This window comes from Nerophis ophidion, linkage group LG10 (assembly GCF_033978795.1).
Source record: "Nerophis ophidion isolate RoL-2023_Sa linkage group LG10, RoL_Noph_v1.0, whole genome shotgun sequence".
Taxonomy (NCBI): domain Eukaryota; kingdom Metazoa; phylum Chordata; class Actinopteri; order Syngnathiformes; family Syngnathidae; genus Nerophis; species Nerophis ophidion.
This window is the reverse complement of record NC_084620.1, coordinates 44,825,820-44,849,389: the sequence shown is the minus strand read 5'-3', so window position 1 is coordinate 44,849,389 and position 23,570 is coordinate 44,825,820. Positions and strand designations below refer to the sequence as shown.

The window sequence follows — 23,570 nt, the reverse complement described above, 5'->3', positions numbered from 1 at the left end:
GTGTGCACCATGCAGAGCAGACTATCCACACCAGACTCCACCGTAGATTTTGCCATACTGCGTGCCTTGTCCCTGACCACAACTTGAGCTTTCGCCTTGGGGTGGTTTTTGTAGTATTTTTGTTTTTTCTCAGCGAAGTCTTTAAGCGACAACTGTGTAGTACTACTTTTTTTCTGTGTTTTTTTTTCATCCATCTTCCGCTTGTATGCATCGTGTATCTCCTTATGATTCTTGAAGAGGGGGGAGATCAACTTCCTCGTATTAAAGGAAAACGTCTTGGTTCCTCCTCACGTAACCATCTTTTTGAAGTCATTGCAAATTGCCAGTTTTTTATGCGTCAGACACACTTTAATATAATCCCAAACCATAGACATGGTGTCAATAGTCAGTCACCGAGCGAGCTCGCTTGCTAGCCACGGCTACAGCACCGGCAACAACACACTCTTGTTGATGTTATGCCGCGCTCGCGGCGGTTTGATGAGGTCATCAAGTGTCGCCAGTAAACCTCTAATGCTGCAGTCGTCAAGTCCTGTGTTGTGTGTGGGAGAGGGGAGACGCAACTGCTCTGTACCTCTCCCTACATCCTTGTTTTACCGGATATGTACCGCTCCTTACAGCAGCGTTTTAAAAAGTCATTCATTTTACTTTTTGAAACAGATACCGATAATTTCCGATATTACATTTTAAAGCATTTATCGGCCAATAATATCGCCCTGCCGATATATCGTATATCTCTAGTTTTGGTTAATACCAAAAATGTGGGTATCGATCCGATACCAAGTAGCTACAAGATCATACATTGGTCATATTCAAAGTCCTCATGTGTCCAGGAACATATTTCCTGAGTTTATGAACATAATATTTTTTTATTTTTTTTTAAACAGGAAAAAAGATTCTGTGATCATGAAAAAAATTAATGTATTCATTGTAGTACCGACTAGTTACGCTCTTGTACTTGGTATCATTACAGTGGATGTCAGGTGTAGATCCACCAATACCATTTATTTACATTGAGGCGTGCCAGCTTTTGTTAGCGATAACAGGGGAGCTATTGTATCCTGCTGCGGTGTGTAGTGAAGCATGTTTACTATTCCTCGTCCTGCAGGGATGATACTTTATTTGTCGCCATGGAGGTGAGGATTAGTGATCTAGAAGTAGCTAAAACACTGCCGACTGGGGCTAGATGTTAGCTACTAGCTAGCTAGCTAGCTAGCCATGTTTTAATGCACCTCTTCCTGAGAGCGCTTCAGTGTTATAGCTTCACCTTTATCCCTATTTTTAAGCCAAAATGTGTCCGTTCTTCCTTTTCTTTCTACACACTGTCTGCTTGTAAGTACTCTGTGATTGTGCGCTGCCGAATATGCTCCTCTGACCAGCATGAGGACGTGCCGTCATGCCCGTAAAAAAACAAAAAACTTTTCAAACAGAGCCTTGTACCGTTTTTGATTCCTTAGTACCGCCATACTATACTAGTACCGGTATACCATACAACTACAGATGTGTGATAAATGCTTTAAAATGTAATATCGGAAATTATCGGTATCCGTTTCAAGAAGTAAAATTAATGACTTTTTAAAACGCCGCTGTATGGAGCGGTACATATACGGTAAAACACGGACGTAGGGCACACTTGCCAATCCTCCCGGAAATCTCCTGGGGAAAGCATTCTCCCGATTTACACCCGGAAAATATTGGGGGCGGGCCTTAAAGGTACTGCCTTTAGCGTCCTCTACAACCTGTCGTCACATCCCCTTTCCTTCCATACAAACAGCGTGCCGGCCTAGTCACATAATACATGCTGCTTTTACACACACATAAGTGAATGCATAGCATACTTGGTCAACAGCCATACAGGTCACACTGAGGGTGGCCGTATAAAAAACTTTCACACTGTTACAAATATGCCCCACACTGTGAACCCACACCAAACAAAAATGACAAACACATTTCGGGAGAACATCCGCACCGCAACACAACATAAACACAATAGAATAAATACCCGGAACCCTTTGCAGCACTAACTCTTGCGGAAAGCTACAATATACACCCCCCGCTACCACCAAACCCCACCTCAACCAACAAATATGGCAGTGCCATATTGGCACTTTCTTCCATACTGGAGTTAAAGTTATCTTATTTTGGAAACCATTGCTTTTGATTGATTGATTTATTGATTAATTGAAACTTGTATTAGTAGATTGCACAGTATACTACATATTCCGTACAATTGACCACTAAATGTTAACACCCAAATAAGTTTTTCAACTTATTTGGGTCCACGTTGATCAATTCATGGTAAAGTTACATTGTTTAATGCATCCAGCGGGGCATCACAACAAAATTAGGCATGATAATGTGTTGATTCCACGACTGTATATAACGGTATCGGTTGATATCGGAATCGATAATTAAGAGTTGGACAATATTGGAATATCGGCAAAAAAGCCATTATTGGACATCTCTGCGTACAAACCTATAAGACACTTGAAAAAAAATCACCTTTTACATCTTTGATGGGGTCGTAGCATCCTTCTTCCTCCCCCACGAAGAAGCGATCACAGTCAAGGAAGTAGGGCCAGGCCATTTCGATGGCCTCAAAGGCGTGGACGCACCTTTTCTGCAGCGCCTCGCAGGTAGAGCGACAAGGCTTCACCACCTTGTCCTTCTCGCAGCGCGGCGCTAACACGGAGCAACCCAGCATGCGGATCTCTGGTTGGCACTCTCCGCCCAGCAAAGATTCGACAACGCTTAAGAGAAGGTACTCCACGCCGCTCTCGGCCTCTTGGCGAGTGCTGTGGCCCAGGATGTTGGGGAAGAGGGTCTGGGAGTACGCCATGTCTTCGCAGTACGACAGCTGGATGTCCGTGCATTTGGCTGCGACACAAAAACATGTTAGCCATGGAGCAATATCACCACGTGTTGCACCGATATCTGGGGCCGTACGCAGGTCATTAACACTGCAGTTATTTAGGGCCACAAGGGCCATTATGGACCTGCTGCAAAATGCAAGCAACCCATAATATTATTCCTCATACTTCAACTTTTATTATTAGAGTTCCGCACGTTTCTGTTACGATTAATACAAGATTTAGGCTAGGATAGGCCCCCACATATGTTATACCATCGAAAAGGTCTCACTCGCGTCTAGGATAGGATAGGATAGTTTAGGAAAGGATAGGTCTTTATTGTCATTGCACAAGTATAATGAAACTTTGTTTTCGGCACAAACTCATTCAAGATTAGACAAACAAACAGTGTACAGGGTTACAGAACAGGAACGCTTATGGGTCGCCACAAGGCGCTCTGTAAAAGATGGGGAAAAAGGTAAAACGCTGGGGAAGGATGAGTAAAAAAATACAATCTAGACTGGGCTCCTAAGTGGGGCCAGTCTGGAGTGGGCAAAAACCTCCAAAGCAAAGCACATATCCATATTACAACATATCTCTCGCGATATCTAGCAACAGAGGGAAGGGAGTGCGGGGTCATGGCAGTAGGCCGCAGCTCTCAGGCCTACTACCATCCTTTCATCACCCCTCTGGGATTTGCGCCGAGGGCATTGGATTGGGGAGGGGTATGTATGTGTGTGGCGTATATTTTTGTGGATGCATATTTGTGTGTAAGCCTACAGTGTGTCTCTGTTCCGCGGCCTTGATGTTGTGAAGTCGCTAGTCCAAAGTCAACAACAACAGGTGTGTGTCCATGAGAGACAAGAAGGGAGTTTGTCGTGTCTTCACTGCACTGTCCTTCGGGAGAGACTCAAAGCCCGGGAAACAATCCAAGTTAGAATGTTTTGTATGCGATTGAAAATAAAATTTGCTTTTCACTCTAAATTGTCTATAACTGGTCCACAAACCTGCGGGGCAGACAGTCCGATGTGATCTAAAATCACAAGAGTGTCCACAGTTCTTTCCGCATCCTCCATTAATTTTTGGCAGCTTTGGGGTACTTTGAAGACTGCCAGCATCTTCCAATTTGTCGACAAACCAGAGCAACGCTTACTCCAATCAGCAGATGTCCTGTTGTCATAATTCCAAATAGGTAGATATCTTCCCGTCCTCGACAGTAAAGGGTCGCCAGGCACGCGGCACTCCTTCTCCCAAGAGTCCGTTGTGTGTTAAGCAAAATCTTCTCAATTTCATTGAGGCTAGTTAAATAGTTCCAATGTTGAATTGGAGAGCAGTGCAAAAAGAGGCCTCTCGATGAGTGCCAGAGAGAAGACCACGTCTACGGCGATACTTTACGTTGGGAACATTTTGTGTTACCATGTTATTCACAAATTTGTTTAAAAAATGGGTCAATTTAATGGGTACATACCCTTTCAATGGACTTTCGTTCTAAAACAAATGTCAAAAAGACATAGCTGTAGCTCAGCCATACGTTCACGTAGCTCGGTGCTTAAAGGGGAAAATTATCACCAGACCTATGTAAGCGTCAATATATACCTTGATGGTGCAGAAAAAAGACCATATATATTTTTAACCGATTTCCGAACTCTAAATGGGTGAATTTTGGCGAATTAAACGCCTTTCTGTTTATCGCTCTGTGGCGATGACGTCAGAACGTGACGTCACCGAGGTAACACAGCCGCCATTTTCATTTTCAACACATTGCAAACACCGGGTCTCAGCTCTGTTATTTTCCGTTTTTTTGGCTATTTTTGGAACCTTGGAGACATCATGCTTCATCTGTGTGTTATCGGAGGGTGTAAAAACATTAACAGGGAGGGATTCAAGTTGCCCCACTGGCCCAAAGATGGGAAAGTGGCAAGAAATCTTCCGCCAGACCCCCATTGAATGTGCTGGAGTGTCTGCACATTTTACCGGCGATGACAGACATGACACAGAGATGTATGGATAACCTGCAGATGCATTTGCAACGATAAAGTCAACGAAATCACAAAGGTGAGTTTTGTTGATGTTGTTGACTTATGTGCTAATCAGACATATTTGGTTGCGGAGTGACTGCCAGCTAATCGATGCTAACATGCTATGCTAATCAATGCTAACATGCTATTTACCGGCGGTGCTAAAGCAGACATGGCACAGAGATGTATGGATAACCTGCAGATGCATTTGCAACTATATTACGTTTCCTTCCACCCACATTTAATGCGAAAAAAACACTTACCAATCGGAGGATTTAAGTTGCTCCAGTGTCACAAGATGCGAAAGTCCTGATCGTTTTGTCCGCACATTTTACCGGCGATGCTAACGCAACTATTCGGCCATGCTATGGCTATGAATAGCGTCAATAGCTATTCGCTCAATAGCTTCAGTTTCTTCTTCAATACTTTCATACTCCAACCATCCGTTTCAATACATGCGTAATCTGTTGAATCGCTTAAGCCGCTGAAATCCGAGTCTGAATCCGAGCTAAAGTCGCTACATCTTGCTGTGGTATTCGCCATTGTTTGTTTGTATTGGCAGCACTGTGTGACGTCACAGGAAAATGAACAGTGTCTTGGCAGAGAGCGAAAAAAAGGCACTTTAAAACTTTTTTTTAGGGATATTCCGGGACCGGTAAAATTTTGAAAAAAAATTCAAAAAATACAACAAGCCCCTGGAAACTGATTTTTATTGTTTTTTAACCCTTTTGAAATTGTGATAATGTTCTCCTTTAACATCTCATTTTGTTCACACACTTGTCTACTTTCGCCACAAGTTAACTGATAGCATGCTAACGTTAGCTTGCTTGCATGCTAACATAAGCATGATCTTTTTTTTTTAGCTAAATTTGCTTCCGTTCACCCCAGAGTCAAATAACTTGGTACGTGAGACTTGTTAAGTTTTTTTTTTGCTATTTTTTCATTTTTTTTCTCTACTTCCACAGCCATACACCTTACAGCCATGTTACTTGATATGTGACACATGCTAACTGTTAGCATGCCATCGTTAGTGCACATGCTAAGTGTTACATTTTAATGTAATCATGCTAAAATTTTAGGCTAGCTCTATAGCTCATTTTGTACACTTACACCTAAAACTCACGGATTCGGACACTCGAAACCATCTTAAAAGTACGGCGGCTTCCGACGACCCTCAGCCAGAGGTCCCGGGCACAGAGTTTTAGGTGTAAGTGTACAATATGAGCTATAGAGCTAGCCTACTGAGTAGTCCTGAGTTCAATCCTGGGCTTGGGATCTTTCTGTGTGGAGTTTGCATGTTCTCCCCGTGACAGCGTGGGTTCCCTGCGGGTACTACGGCTTCCTCCCACCTCCAAAGACATGCACCTGGGGATAGGTTGATTGGCAACACTAAATTGGCCCTAGTGTGTGAATGTTGTCTGTCTATCTGTTTCGGCCCTGTAATGAGATGGCGACTTGTCCAGGGTGTACAAGGCCTTCCGTCCAAATGCAGCTGAGATAGGCTCCAGCACCCCCCATGACCTCGAAAGGGACAAGCAGTAGAAAATGGAGGGGAAGGGGTATGCTGCCTGCAAATTTTGTAGATCAGTCTTCTCCATGGAACACGGTGGACGAACGGAGGATATACTCATTCATGAACAGATTATTTATATATATATATATATATATATATATATATATATATATATATTAGGGGTGGGCAAATTAATGCGTTAATTACAAGTTAACTCATCAATCTATTAACGCCGACAATTATTTTATCGCGTATTTGCGTATGTTGTTTACATGCTTTTATTTTGTTAACGCCTTTTCTTATAAAGATGGCGGCGCCCGGACGGGCTTTGGCGTGGAGGGGCTGTTGGTAAAGATGGAACATTTGGCAAAAATACCGGACAATTCTGCAAATTTCATGGCTGGTTTACAGCGTGGTCACTCCGGGATCACTTATGACCGCCAGACAATTCTGGATGCGGATAGATCGGGCCGTTTTGGACTGAATGACGTGTGCTTGCTAGACCGGCTAGCTAGCATGGGAATACTTTGCCGGCTACACCCAGCTGCCTGTGAAGCAGCGGAGTATATGTGTTGTCTGTCTATTTATCAATAATGCAGACGAGGAGTTTTGGCTGAGTTCTTAACATTTACTTTCAGAGCGTGCATATCACAACATACAAGATGCCGTCATGGCGACACACAACCTTTACCGGGCTACCGCGCATGCTCGTCACTCCTGTTGCATGCTGGGTAGGGCAGTTCTTTTTTCCCTGGCTCATAACATCACAATATAGTACCATGTATATGATGCGTTCAGTTTATCAAAGCACCAAACAAACAATCTGAAAATTCCCATCATATCAATTCCTAGATATGGTCATAATTATTTTAAGTGCACTACGCATAATAAACCCAACATTAAGAATATTGCTACTACGGATAATTTAATCAAAAATTCCCTAAAACAGCCCACTACCTATAATATAGGTTTTTTAAACATAAGATCCCTGATAAAAAAAAATGTTCCTGCTGTTACCTCAGAAATTGCCTGTTCGGATGTTATGATTGTGGCTCAGAGATTTGTATGTAGATTATATTTATTTTCCATAATAAACAGGATAACTTAAATACCCTGGCAGTGGAAATAAGCTTAAATGTTTGTATTTACATTTTTTGAGTTGATTTTCATCAAATATGCTATTTAACTGCTACTATTTAACAAGTACTGATTTCAATTGTTTTGGCGCTTTTGTTCATGTGGGAGAATATTCCAATAAAGGTGCATTTTTAATTCATTATTGGGCTTTGCGTATACAATGCAGTTAATCGCGATTAATCAGAGAAAAAGTGCGATTAACTTTGATTAAAATTTTTAATCGTTGCCCAGCCCTAATATATATATATATATATATATATATATATATATATATATATATATATATATATAAAATGTTTAATTTGACAGGTTTTCAAAAGATAAAAAATATATATTTAATATATTGTATATATTTAATATATTTAATTTGACAGGTCTTCAAACAATTTTTTTTAATCTATATATTTACAGGATTTATTTCAACAGGTATTCGAAAGGTTAAAAAAAATCTATATATTTAATATATTTAATTTGAAGAAAGCATGTCGGTGATATTTATAAAATAATCTTGCCTTTCCTCCTTTCCTGTTATGGTTTAAACAAGGGGGAGATGACGGCAGACTGACACCAGGTGCAATATTGTCCAAAGATTTATTTTATATATATATATATAAGACATGCACCTGGGGATAGGTTGATTGGTAACACTAAATTGGCCCTAGTGTGTGAATGTGAGTGTGAATGTTGTCTGTCTATCTGTGTTGGCCCTGCGGTGAGGTGGCGACTTGTCCAGGGTGTACCCTGCCTTCCGCCCGATTGTAGCTGAGATAGGCGCCAGCGCTCCCCGCAACCCCGAAAGGGAATAAGCGGTAGAAAATGGATGGATGGATATACGCGACCCCGAAAGGGAATAAGCGGTAGAAAAATGGATGGATGGATGGATATATATATATAAATATATATATACATTTTTTTTATTTTATTTATTTATATATATATATATATATATATATATATATATATATATATATATATATATATATATATATATCAAACAATAGAAAACATACTAAGGAAATGGAGTGTGAACTAGATCCAAAATGGAATGGGTGATGGACTATGCGAAGTATTTAGCTGAGGTGTGTGTTACCAAATGTTGTGAAGAGATGAAGAACACGGAAGTCCGTGGGGCAGACAGAGGATCCAGGGCGAACGAGAGGTGCCGAGAGAAAACGTGTCCAAGCGGTAGGTCGAGAATCCAAAAGGGCAGTCCGGGAGGCAAGGGGAACAACAGGGGATCACAAGAGAACACGGGGAGCGCTGCGGGAAGACAACAGGAACATCAGACACAACGGAAACACGGAAATCGCAGGGGAAGAGCGAGTACGCGGGATGGAAGCCAAATACGGGATGCTTACTCATGTACAGAAGACTATACTCCGGCGAGGTAGGTAGTACAGGTTTAAGAAGGCAGATTGCTCATCAAGGACAGGTGTGTTGATTGCTGGGAAATGATTGCACTTGGTGGCTGCTGCAGGTCGGGAAGGCGCACGGCGCGTCCTTTGATATACGCGGCCGTGGGCGTGTCCCGAAGAGCGCACAGACGGAGGAGCGGCTTTGGCAGGAGTCCGAGCCGTAACATTTCCGAGCTGTCATCTTATCGTGGTAGAGGTGTTTGCATGTCCCAATGATCCGAGGAGCTATGTTTTTCGGGGGCTTGTATGCCCCCTGGTAGGGTCTCCCAAGACAAAGAGGTCTACACCCAAAAATCTACAGTTGTTGATTTGTGATAAAAAAAATAAAAATTAAAAATACAAAAAAAGGTGCCAAAATGATACTGTAAAATTGCAGGGGGGTTTTTTTACATTAAAAAAACTAACGTAAATTTTTCAGTAAAATTCTGCCAAATGAGTTGCCTTATTTTTTTAACCATAAAAACAGCAGTATAGTTTTTCCATTTACAGTAATATACACTCAATTTTGAGGTGAAATTATTGCAACTCGCCATATATTTTTTACATTTTAGTTTTTAAAAAATTTACTGATAAAATGCATAAAAAATGTGTAATAATAGTATTCACTGTTAGAAGCGGGGAGCCAAACATAACTGCGATGTGGCCCTCAGTGAAAACGACTCTGACACCTCTGTTCTATAGCCAGCATTATGAGTGTATGTGCCTTTTTGTAGGGCGCTTAGTGAGCGAAGTTTACTTATATTTTCAAGTATTTGTTATACTTGATTCAAATAATTTGTTCATGAATGAGTATATCCGTTCGTCCACCGTGTTCAATGGAGAAGACAGATCTACAAAATTTGCAGGCAGCATACCCCTTCCCCTTCGAGCTATCCTGGATGAACTGAAATAATTGTTTTTCCAATCATTTTGGAACTTGCAAGCATACTTCTTCATACTCGTCGTGGCCATGTCTCTTCTCTGTTCTTCTGCTTCGTCTCTGTTATGATTTCTGACATTTTGAAGCAATGCATGTTGGGAATGCGGATGTTGTGTGTCAGTGTATTAACGTGCCGGCTTGAATAAACACACGCTGAGAAATAGCTCTGTGTCTGCCTACTTTATGGGTTATAGATAAACCTATGGATAACGGAGATATTTATAATACCGTATTTCCTTGAGTAGCCGCCTGGGCGCTAATTAATTTAAAACCTCTTCTCACTCCAGCGCTTATTCAAGGCATGTGGTAAAAGTAAGCAGGCGCTAATAATTTTAAAACCTCTTCTCACCCCTGCGTTTACCAATGGCATGTAGTAAAAAATTGAGTGTGCTAAAAAAATTAAAAATTAAAAATTAAAAAATTATTCTCCTGGGGACCACTGCTCTACAACATGTCATCGCACCTACCTTTACACCATGCTATCTGCGTGCCGGCCGGACGCATGCATATCACTGCTTCTCATACGAGATTGAAATGCATACTTTGTCAACAGCCATACCTTTTACACTGATGGTTGTGATATAAACAACTTTAACACTCTTACTAATATGCGCCACACTCTGTGAACCCACACCAAACACATTTCTGGGAAACATAGGCTCGGTAACACATTATAAACGCAACATAAGAATTACCCAGAATTCCAATGCATCCATGACTCTTGGCTACCGGTAGTCTCCTTTTCAGGTGAGAGAGGACGCTAAAGGCAGTGCCTTTAAGGCACGCCCCCAGTATTCTTGTCCTGGTGGAAATCGGGAAAAATTCGGGAGAATAGTTGCCCAGGGAGATTTTCGGAAGGGGCACTGAAATTTAGGAGTCTCCCGGTAAAATCGGTAGGGTTGCCAAGTTTGACTGGAACTGAATCTCGGCTGCGGATGTCTCAGAAATATATGCAACTTGGTGAAAAGTTTGGGAATTCGGAAAGAACAAAACATGCACCAAATTAAGTTCAAGTTTGATTAAATAAGTGCGAAAAAAAAAAAAAAGGTCCAAAAATTGCATTGAGGGCACCTCAAAATAAGATTCTGCTCAGAGCCCCAATTTCCCCTGCTTGGATGTAATTTCAAATGTCCCTTGAAAGTATTATGGGGGCCACAGTTTGACTTAGGAACGGATTATTCCTATGTTACATTATTTGGGATGGGGAGGAGGAAATGTCCTGAATTGAATCTTTCCGTAGGCTCCTCACTGTGTTGGAAATTAGAATGTGAATATTTCATATGGCAGCCATGGATCATCTAAAAATACACACGCTCGCTTTTATGACTCACATTCCATTAGGCTGAGTTATGTCGGTCAAAAAAAATTAAAAAATGGCCCCGATTGGAACAAGTAGGCTGTTTTCGGAGGAATTGCAATGAGAAGACTTTACTTACGTTTTTCTTCCAATATTGGACTGCAGTGACCTGGAAGACAGTGGAGTGTTAGCACCTTTGTTAGGCAGCAGGGAGCAGAAAGTACAAAGTACAATCAATATACTTTTTCTGTATCATTTAATCAAACAGTTCCAAATCATGCAGTATTCTAAACTTACATATAGCAAACATTTTTGTTAAAAGCATCTAATTATAATAATAATAATAATAATAATAGATTTAGGGCAGAAGGCGGGCGGAAGGAATGCAGCTGAGATAAGCTCCAGCACCCCCCGCGACCCCGAAAGGGACAAGCGGTAGAAAAATGGATGGATGGTTAATTGATTAAAAGTTAAAATTAAAGTACCAATGATTGTCACACACACACTAAGTGCGATGAAATTTGTCCTCTGCATTTTACTCATCCCCTTGTTCACCCCCTGGGAGGTGAGGAGAGCAATGAGCAGCAGCGGTGGCCATGCCCGGTAATCATTTTTGGTGATTTAACCCCCAGTTCCAACCCTCGATGCTGAGATGGTCTATAAAAGCACCTTTCAAAAAGGACACTGTACAGTGAAAAGTCAACAATGCTACTGAGTTAAGTGTTTTTTAGACACCAGCGTCCCCGCTACCCCAAAGGGAATAAGCGGTAGAAAATGGATGGATGGATGGATTATTATTCATATTTATCCGAATATTCAATTGTTGTTGTTTTTTTAAAGGTTTCCTGGATTAGAGCATTTCTAATGCCATTTTTTTCCCGTGGGAAAACAAAATAATATAGCAGCTGTTGGAGTGTAATCTCATGTAAGAAAACACCCCAAAAAATAGTAATGTGTAAAAAAAAAAAAGTTTTAAAAGTGAGTTTAAAAAAGTACATACAAACACAACTATGCACAATTTTATATCAAAACACACACACACACACACACACTAAACTATATAAAAAAATAACATAAGTACTTTCTTGAGCCCCCAAAACGTTTCAAAAACTGTAAAAAAGTACGGCAGTGCGAAACTTTTACCGTGCAAATGGAAGCCATTTACCTCGGATCCGTGTGTCACATCTGGGAGGCCAAGCTGAGACAAGAAGACTTTGCACGTGCAGCAGCAAGAAAAGGCTTATTTCCCACCGTCTGTGTTCCATGGCGCTGCTGTGGCGTCTGATGCCCACACACCGGCCAAAGCAGGCAGACCGAGTGCACGGTTCCCTAAGAGAAGTCATCCAAAAATGCTTGGGAAGTTTGCGTGCACTCCCCTCCCATCTGCTTCTGGCTGCCACTTTTTTAGAAGCATTAAGGCGCTTGGGGTCAAGTTACAAAGATGTGGAACTTTTTTATTTGAGTGGATAACACACTGACAAGAAGCGACTCCATGCTGAACAGCAAATACTTCTTACCCTCTGGACCAGGCCTGGGCAATTATTTTGACTGGGGGGCCCCATTTGGAGAAAAAATCGTGTCTGGGGGCCAGTACATCTATTTTTTGAACACCAATACAAAACCTCACAATAATGTCTGATTGAATGCTAAATACTTTCTCACAGACCACCTTAAAAAACATGATGGAATTTTACCTTTTTCTATGAAGGATAAAACACTGAATATTAACAAAATATGAATGTCACACCCCCTTTCGATCGACACATCTTACAATTAAGTGAAACGCAACAAAAATGCAACAAACATTGACATATGAACGTGAAGGGTACAATATAAACCCACCTACAATCTGATATGTCTGATACATCACTAAGCTTTAGAACTTTGTAGAAACACTCCCCACCCATACTGCTTGGTGCCTCTTGTGAGCTGCCGTGAATTACATTACCATAGTATCTAATTACATGACCATAGTAACTAATTAGATTACCATATTAACTCATTAGATTACCAGAGTAACTGGTTAATCATCCATAAGCACAGATTCCAACCATTGAAATACTTTTTTTAGTTCAAGATCGTTAGAAAACATCACTGCACATCACTGCACATCACAATGGCAGCTATACTTTCCAAATTAAAGATCTAAAAAAAAATCATTTGAGAATGTTTGGTGGGCCCCGGGGCCTTAATTTGCCCAGGTCTGCTCTGGACTGTTGACTAAAAAGTAACATGGACTTATTTGGCCATATTTCTTGGTCACACCCGTGGGACAATGTGAATCCAAGTAGCCAGCTGGTGCGTATGGGGTGCCGAATGTAAACATTCAGTTACAATTTTCAAGCAGATTTATCATTTAGCTCCCTTTTCTCACATTTAGCTCATTTTCATCATATTCATATTTAATTAAATGTTGACTCTAAAAATTAGTTACATTTAAATCTTAAATAAACATCTAAATGTAAGTTAAATTTTAAATCTAAATGTAAATTTAAATGTTGAATCTAAACCTAAATGTTTAATCTATATATAAATCTTAAAGGGGCTGTTTGCAACTTGCTCACAATTACATTTTTCAAAGCAAAACACAAACACCATTGGCTAGTTCAGGCCTGGGCAACTATTTTGACTGGGGGTGAGTCTTATTCTGCGTCGTGTAATTTTTTAAGTGAAAGAAACTCCACCATTCTGTCGTTTCATCATTTATTGGCCACCTGTTTTGGAAACACGAAACACATAAACAGGTCTCTACTTTTCTGGCGGAGTGATACCTCATCAGCAAAAGTCCGATAGAAGAGGAATAAACAACATTCATTCATACAAAAATAATAATTTAAATTACATTAACAAAAAAAGTTTTATCACAAAATAAAAATACTAATACACAAATCCACGTACCTGTTTTGGAAACACGAAACACACAAACAGGTCTCTACTTTTCTGGCAGAGTAATACCTGAATAAATACCATGTGTAATTATGACCAAACATTTCAAACATTCGATGCTCTAATCCTTAACAAAGTTGTGCATAAAAAATACTTAAAACAACACATCACTTGTACCTACAACAATAATGTTTTAGCTTTTAAAGTATTATGAAAGTTTAGAAATAATATTTACACAAGAAACACAGAGCAATGAAAACCTATTACCTAATCAGCAAAAGTCCGATAGAAGAGGAAGTAAATGTCCGAAAAAACCACAGTCACTTCCTGCACCGGACATCCGGTTCTTCAAAATAAAACCATCCATCCATCCATCCATCCATCATCTTCCGCTTATCCGAGGTCGGGTCGCGGGGGCAGCAGCCTAAGCAGGGAAGCCCAGACTTCCCTATCTCCAGCCACTTCGTCTAGCTCTTCCCGGGGGATCCCGAGGCGTTCCCAGGCCAGCCGGGAGACATAGTCTTTCCAACGTGTCCTGGGTCTTCCCCGTGGCCTCCTACCAGCTGGACGTGCCCTAAACACATCCCTAGGGAGGCGTTCGGGTGGCATCCTGACCAGATGCCCGAACCACCTCATCTGGCTCCTCTCGATGTGGAGGAGCAGCGGCTTTACGTTGAGCTCCTCCCGGATGGCAGAGCTTCTCACCCTATCTCTAAGGGAGAGCCCCGCCACCCGGCGGAGGAAACTCATTTCGGCCGCTTGTACCCGTGATCTTATCCTTTCGGTCATGACCCAAAGCTCATGACCATAGGTGAGGATGGGAACGTAGATCGACCGGTAAATTGAGAGCTTTGCCTTCCGGCTCAGCTCCTTCTTCACCACAACGGATCGATACAACGTCCGCATTACTGAAGACGCCGCACCGATCCGCCTGTCGATCTCACGATCCACTCTTCCCCCACTCGTGAACAAGACTCCTAGGTACTTGAACTCCTCCACTTGGGGCAGGGTCTCCTCCCCAACCCGGAGATGGCACTCCACCCTTTTCCGGGCGAGAACCATGGACTCGGACTTGGAGGTGCTGATTCTCATTCCGGTCGCTTCACACTCGGCTGCGAACCGATCCAGTGAGAGCTGAAGATCCCGGCCAGATGAAGCCATCAGGACTACATCATCTGCAAAAAGCAGAGACCTAATCCCGTGGCCACCAAACCGGAACCCCTCAACGCCTTGACTGCGCCTAGAAATTCTGTCCATAAAAGATATGAAGAGAATCGGTGACAAAGGACAGCCTTGGCGGAGTCCAACCTTCACTGGAAACGTGTCCGACTTACTGCCAGCAATGCGGACCAAGCTCTGACACTGATCATACAGGGAGCGGACTGCCACAATAAGACATTCCGATACCCCATACTGTCTGAGCACTCCCCACAGGACTTCCCGAGGGACACGGTCGAATGCCTTCTCCAAGTCCACAAAGCACATGTAGACTGGTTGGGCAAACTCCCATGCACCCTCAAGAACCCTGCCGAGAGTATAGAGCTGGTCCACAGTTCCACGACCAGGACGAAAACCACACTGTTCCTCCTGAATCCGAGGTTCGACTATCCGGCGAAGCCTCCTCTCCAGTACACCTGAATAAACCTTACCGGGAAGGCTGAGGAGTGTGATCCCACGATAGTTGGAACACACCCTCCGGTCCCCCTTCTTAAAGAGAGGGACCACCACCCCGGTCTGCCAATCCAGAGGTACCGCCCCCGATGTCCACGCGATGCTGCAGAGTCTTGTCAACCAAGACAGCCCCACAGCATCCAGAGCCTTAAGGAACTCCGGGCGGATCTCATCCACCCCCGGGGCCTTGCCGCCGAGGAGCTTTTTAACTACCTCAGCGACCTCAGCCCCAGAAATAGGAGAGTCCACTACAGATTCCCCAGGCACCGCTTCCTCAAAGAAAGACGTGTTGGTGGGATTGAGGAGGTCTTCGAAGTATTCCCTCCACCGATCCACAACATCCGCAGTCGAAGTCAGCAGAACACCATCCGCACCATACACGGTGTTGATAGTGCACTGCTTCCCCTTCCTGAGGCGCCGTATGGTGGTCCAGAATCGCTTCGAAGCCGTCCGGAAGTCGTTTTCCATGGCTTCCCCGAACTCTTCCCATGTCCGAGTTTTTGCCTCCGCGACCGCTAAAGCTGCACACCGCTTGGCCCGTCGGTACCCGTCCACTGCCTCCGGAGTCCTATGAGCCAAAAGAACTCGATAGGACTCCTTCTTCAGCTTGACGGCATCCCTCACTGCTGGTGTCCACCAACGGGTTCTGGGATTACCGCCACGACAGGCACCAACAACCTTGCGGCCACAGCTCCAATCAGCCGCCTCGACAATAGAGGTTCGGAACATGGTCCACTCGGACTCAATGTCCCGCACCTCCCTCGTGACATGTTCAAAGTTCTCCCGGAGGTGTGAATTGAAACTCTCTCTGACAGGAGACTCTGCCAGACGTTCCCAGCAGACCCTCACAATGCGCTTGGGCCTGCCAGGTCTGTCCGGCATCCTCCCCCACCATCGCAGCCAACTCACCACCAGGTGGTGATCGGTAGAAAGCTCCGCCCCTCTCTTCACCCGAGTGTCCAAAACATAAGGCCGCAAATCCGATGACACAACTACAAAGTCGATCATGGAACTGCGGCCTAGGGTGTCCTGGTGCCAAGTGCACATATGGACACCCTTATGTTTGAACATGGTGTTTGTTATCGACAAACTGTGACGAGCACAAAAGTCCAATAACAAAACACCACTCGGGTTTAGATCCGGGCGACCATTCTTCCCAATCACGCCTCTCCAGGTTTCACTGTCGTTGCCAACATGAGCGTTGAAGTCTCCCAGTAGGACAAGGGAATCACCCGGAGGAGCACTTTCCAGTACTCCCTCGAGTGTACCCAAAAAGGGTGGGTATTCTGAACTGCTGTCTGGTGCGTAAGCACAAACAACAGTCAGGACCCGTCCCCCCACCCGAAGGCGAAGGGAAGCTACCCTCTCGTCCACTGGGTTGAACTCAAACGTACAGGCTTTGAGCCGGGGGGCAACCAGAATTGCCACCCCAGCCCGTCGCCTCTCACTGCCGGCAACGCCAGAGTGGAAGAGAGTCCAGTCCCTCTCGAGAGAACTGGTTCCAGAGCCCTTGCTGTGCGTCGAGGTGAGTCCGACTATATCCAGCCGGAACTTCTCTACCTCGCGCACTAGCTCAGGCTCCTTCCCCCCCAGTGAGGTGACGTTCCACGTCCCAAGAGCTAGCTTCTGTAGCCGAGGATCGGACCGCCAAGTGCCCTGCCTTCGGCTGCCGCCCAGCTCACAATGCACCCGACCTCTATGAGTGGTGAGCCCATTGGAGGGATGACCCACGTTGCCTCTTCGGGCTGTGCCCGTCCGGGCCCCATGGGAACAGGCCCGACCACCAGGCGCTCGCCATCGTGCCCCAACTCCGGGCCTGGCTCCAGAGCGGGGCCCCGGTGACCCACGTCCGGGCGAGGGAAATCTGGGTTCATTTCGTTGTAATTCCATAGAAGTCTTTGAGCTGCTCTTTGTCTGATCACTCACCTAGGACCTGTTTGTCTTGGGAGACCCTACCAGGGGGCATGAAAACCCCCAGACAACATAGCTCCTAGGATCATTGGGACACGCAAACTCCTCTACCACGGTAAGGTAGCAGCTCAGAGAGGAGTCAAAACCAATACTTCAAAATAAAACATAACACCCTGTCTCGTTCATAATATAGCGCAACAACATCATACTATTACATATATATATATATATAGATATATACATATTATATATATATATATATATATATATATAATATATATATATATATATATATATTATATATATATATATATATATATATACATATATATATATATATGTAATAGTATGATGTTGTGTGTGTGTGTGTACAGTGGGGCAAAAAAATATTTAGTCAGCCACCGATTGTGCAAGTTCTCCCACTTAAAATAATGACAGAGGTCTGTAATTTTCATCATGGGTACAATTCAACTGTGAGAGACAGAATGTGAAAAAAAATCCAGGAATTCCCATTGTAGGAATTTTAAAGAATTTATTTGTCAATTATGGTGGAAAATAAGTATTTGGTCAACCATTCAAAGCTCTCACTGATGGAAGGAGGTTTTGGCTCAAAATCTCACGATACATGGCCCCATTCATTCTTTCCTTAACACGGATCAATCGTCCTGTCCCCTTAGCAGAAAAACAGCCCCAAAGCATGATGTTTCCACCCCCATGCTTCACAGTAGGTTTGGTGTTCTTGGGATGCAACTCAGTATTCTTCTTCCTCCAAACACGACGAGTTGAGTTTATACCAAAAAGTTCTATTTTGGTTTCATCCGACCACATGACTTTCTCCCAATTCTCTGCTGTATCATCCATGTGCTCTCTGGCAAACTTCAGACGGGCCTGGACATGCACTGTCTTAAGCAGGGGGACAAGTCTGGCACTGCAGGATTTGATTCCCTGTCAGCGTAGTGTGTTACTGATGGTAACCTTTGTTACTTTGGTCCCAGCTCTCTGCAGGTCATTCTTGCTCACCGTTCTCATAATCATTCTGACCCCCCAGGATGAGATCTTGCGTGGCGCCCCAGATCGAGGGAGATTATCAGTGGTCTTGTATGACTTCCATTTTCTGATAATTGCTCCCACAGATGATTTTTTCACACCAAGCCGCTTGCCTATTGTAGATTCACTCTTCCCAGTCTGGTGCAGGTCTACAATTCTTTTCCTGGTGTCCTTCGACAGCTCTTTGGTCTTGGCCATAGTGGAGTTTGGAGTCTAACTGTTTGAGGCTGTGTACAGGTGTCTTTTATACATATAACGAGTTCAAACAAGTGCCATTAATACAGGTAATGAGTGGAGGACAGAAGGGCTTCTTAAAGAAGAAGTTACAGGTCTGTGAGAGCCAGAGATCTTCCTTGTTTGAAAAAAAAATCCAGGAATTCACATTGTAAAAAGGTTTATTTTAATTTCATCTGACCACATGGCATTCTCCCAATCCTCTGCTGTATCATCCATGTATCCTTTTTGGTATAAACTCAACTCATCGGGTTTGGAGGAAGAAGAATACTGAGTTGCATCCCTTTAACACCAAATCTACTGTGAAGCATGGGGGTGGAAACATCATGCTTTGGGGCTGTTTTTCTGCTAAAGGGACAGGACAATTGATCCGTGTTAAGGAAAGAATGAATCGGGCCATGTATCGTGAGATTTTGAGCCTAAACCTCCTTCCATCAGTGATAGCTTTGAATGGTTGACCAAATATTTATTTTCCATCATAATTTACAAATAAATTATTTAAAATTCCCTACAATGTGAAATCCTGGATTTTTATATATATATATATATATATATATATATATATATAAATATATATGTGTGTGTGTGTGTGTGTGTGTGTGTGTGTGTGTGTGTGTGTGTGTGTGTGTGTGTGTGTGTGTGTGTGTGTGTATGTATGTGTATGTATATATATATATGTATGTATATGTGTATGTATGTATATATGTATGTGTGTATATATGTATGTATGTGTATGTATGTTTCAAAGTTACTTGTTAGTGACGAACCCCAAGATGCAGAGACGGAGGCAGGCATAGAATATGAAAACATGATCTAATCAAAATTAAACAAAAACAAACAAAAAGCACGTACGGGGGCGGAATAAAAAACTAAAGGAGCTAGCACTGGAAGCTAGAAAATAAAAAGGAACTTTAGCATGGAAGGTAGTGGATAGCAAACAGAAAAACTGGAAATAACTAATGGCTAACGAGAACAGCTTACCGCTACAACGACCAGGACAAAATGTAGCACGACAGGTAATAGCTTAAAAGAATCACATCGACACGACAAGAGCAACATATGGCAAAGACAAGTCCGAATGACAATACAATGATCCAGCAACTGACACAGGACCAAGTCCATACAAATAGGAGCGGGCTGATTGGCAAAAGCTGTTCCCAGGTGCCAATCAGCCGCAGCTGTCGAGGAACACAGCACTCAGGGAACAAGACAGGAAGCTGACAAAATAAGAGCACTAGACAGGAACTGAGGACAGGAAATACTGAACACACACAGAGGAAAAACTAAAACACAAACAAACTGTCAGTGGCAAGCCTGATAGTATGTGTGTGTGTGTGTGTGTGTGTGTGTGTGTGTGTGTGTGTGTGTGTGTGTGTGTGTATATATATATATATATATATATATATATATGTGTGTTTGTGTGTATATATAAGTATGCATACATATATATGTATGTATGCGGAGGTATGGGTGTATATGTATATACATACTGTATGTATGTGTGTATATGTATGTATGTATGTATATATACGTATGTATATGTATATATGTATATGTATGTGTCGGATTGGTGGTGGGTCTACTGTGTGCTGGGTTGCGGGTCGTTTCCTCCCCATTGCGAGGGGGCTGCGTACTGCTCGCCTCTCGGCGGCATTCCCCGGCGCTGTCTGTGGCTGTATGGGGCTGTGACGCTGGCCGTGGTCGGCGGTGCGTTGGGGTGTTGGGTCGACCGAGGTGGCTCGATTGGCCTGAATGTGGATGAGTTGGGGTCGGTGTGTTGGCGGCCTCGGTGGTAGCTGGGGGTGTGCGTTGTTATGGTTTACGGGGTCTGACTTTTTTTTTTGTTTGTTTGTTTTGTTTTGTTTTGGCTCCGGCAACCGTGGACATTTGTACTGTGAGCGGGCGGTAGTGGTGATGGTTGCTGCGGTGCTACCAGCGGTTAGCATTGCTGTGTTGGGTTGGAGTGGTTGGGGTACTGTGATTGGTGTCTGCGCGCTTGTGGAGTTGTGGGGGATGGCTGGCGTTGGCTTGGCGGCTGGTTTGAATACTGACGTGCGGACGGGATGCATTGGCTTCTTCCCCCATTGAGGCGCTCCGTCCCCTGGCCGGGACTCGTATGGGCACGTTGCTGTGTGGATGGCCGGGATACAGTGTTTGCATTGGGCATGGGGGCTGTGCAGTTTTTCTGCATTCGGTTGCCGGTATTGACTCTGCAGGGTTGGTTTGGGGTGGGCGGGTGCTGGCTTTGTTTGGCAGTGGGTGGACTCGCATGGGGTCCTTTAAAGTGGTCAGGTGTAGGTATTTGGGGGGCTCGGCTTGGTTGGGACCCACCATGACCTTGATGTCCCCCAATTTTAATCGCATTATTAGTTCCCACAGGCATACACATCTCACTCACGCTACAGCACACACATCATGGAGACTGGAGGTCGGCTGTAATGGCTGGCCTCCAAATTTTAACTACACAGTAGACACTCTGGGGACCCTGTACACATGCAAGAGGGGGTTGGGGTTTGGGAGTACGGTGCATCCCTCACTGCCTCCTCGTCCGGCGCGGGTTGCGGGGACTGCGGTCTGGTGGCCTGCCACTCCCGGGCAAAGACCTCGCTGAAGGTGTGAGGATCTTATTATCGTTATTATTATTTTTTTTAATTTTATTTTATTATATATTATTTTGAAAGAAGAAATAATACTACAATAAATTATTTATTTGTGTGGGGCGTTGCGCGGGTCTCGCTTCCTGTTGAGTGGGGTCCGTGCCCGTGTGGCCCGTCCTTGCGCTGTGGAGTCCGTGTTGGTGACTTGATGTGGTGGCAGCGCAGCCCCTTTGTCTGGTCCGGATGCAGTGTCTCTGTTGTTTGGGCAGTGGTGTGTTTGTGCGGGTTTGGGCCGGGGTGGTGGGGTCTATTGGTGGGGGAGGTGTTGATGTCTCTTGTTTGCATGTTGGCGTTAGGGCTGACTGGCGGGCTGGCGCGGGCTGGTCTCCATGATCCTGTTGGCGTGTGGTTGCCGGTCGCAATTTATTTATTTATTTTTTATTTTTTTCTCGATCACTTTGATTTAATGGGGTGGTGCTGGCTGTCTGGGGCTATTGCAGCTGCTGTTTCTGATGCCGTTTGTTTGTGGTGTGGGCGCCCGTGGCTGCTGGGTCCGGTTCGGGGGGGTGGCTGATGTTGTGACTGGTGGAAACGGGCACTCCTGGTGGTTGTTGGGGCTGATGGACTAGACGGCTTCATACTTGTTTATTGTCGTGTTGGTTGGCTTGTTGGGTGAGGGCCTTGGGTGCCCTTGCGCCCTGCCGCGCCACCCTGGCACGCCCGGCTTCGCACCGTTGTCTGGGGCAGACTTGTCGGGGATTGTCCCTGTGTGGCTTGGGGGATTGGCTAGTTCTCAGTGGGCAGTGGACGCCGGGACTTAATCGCTGACCCTACGACCCGTGTATGGATTTGTTGTCGTATAGATATGTGTGAGTGCGTGCGTGCATGCGTGCGTGTGTGGATGGATGGATGGATGGATGGATGGATGCTAATGTGTGTATGTACGTATATGTGTGTGCATGTATGGTTACAGGTATGTGTGTGTTTATCGATGTGTATATGTATGTGTGTAAGTGCATATGTGGGTATGTATACATATGTATGTATGTGTATGTGTGTATATGTATGTATGTATATATTTATGTTTGTATGTATGTATACATGTGTATGTATGTGTATGTATGTGTATATATACATGTATATATGTGTATGAGTGTATGTATATATATGTATCTATATAATATTGATGTATGTCTGTATGTGTATGTATGTATATGGGTATATGGGCGTGTGTGTGTATATATATATATATATATATATATATATATATATATATATATGTGTGTATGTATATTTCTGGGGATATGCTCTGGGCCTGCTGGTCAATCAGGGGTCGGCGCCTCAGGCTACTGCATCCGGGCTGTACGTCTGGAGCTCCTGGGTCTCATCCCTTCTGGGTGCCCGTCTTGGTTGGGGCCGGCTGAGTCCAATCCCCTCATCCATTGTGGTAGCTTGGTGCTGCAGGGTATTCGGAGTTGCTGTGAGTCGGCCAGCTGCTGGGTTATTGATCTTGTGTGTCAGCATTTCTGTGATCTTCTTTTGATTCTTTTTTTTTGTGTGTATACAGTATATGTATGCGGAGGTATGGGTGTATATGTATATACATACTGTACGTATGTGTGTATGTGTGCATGTATGTATATATATATATGTGTGTGTGTGTAAATGTGTGTATGTATATGTGTACATTTGTGTGTATGTATATATATATACTGTATATATGTGTGTATGTATGTATGTGTATGTATATATGTGTGTATATATATATACATATGTATATGTATGTATGTATGTGTATATATAAGTATGTATGTGTGTGTATATGTATGTATATACAGTATGTATGTGTGTGTATGTATGTGTATATATACATATATGCATTACATATATGCATGTATGTATGTGTGTATGTGTTTGTGTGTATGTATGTATGTGTATATATGCATACAGTATACGTATTGCATATATATGCATGTATGTATGTGTGTATGTGTGTGTATATGTGTATATATGTATGTATATGTATATATATATGTGTGTGTGTGTGTGGATGTATATGTGTATATATGTATGTGTGTG

General features: G+C 43.5%; 1 protein-coding gene across 1 annotated transcript in view; it reads right to left on the bottom strand.

Annotated features, from left to right (window-relative positions):
• LOC133560877 (carboxypeptidase Z-like) overlaps window positions 1–12,474 on the bottom strand; it is a 46,625-nt gene extending 34,151 nt beyond the window's left edge. Inside the window, exons 1-3 of the mRNA XM_061913892.1 lie at window positions 12,311–12,474; window positions 11,285–11,314; window positions 2,500–2,874 (exon numbers count right to left, since the gene is read on the bottom strand). Coding sequence (XP_061769876.1) covers window positions 2,500–2,874; window positions 11,285–11,314; window positions 12,311–12,410 — 505 coding nt within the window. The 5' untranslated portion in view covers window positions 12,411–12,474. The remainder of the gene's footprint in view (window positions 1–2,499; window positions 2,875–11,284; window positions 11,315–12,310) is intronic.
• Between the last annotated feature and the right edge of the window lie 11,096 nt (window positions 12,475–23,570).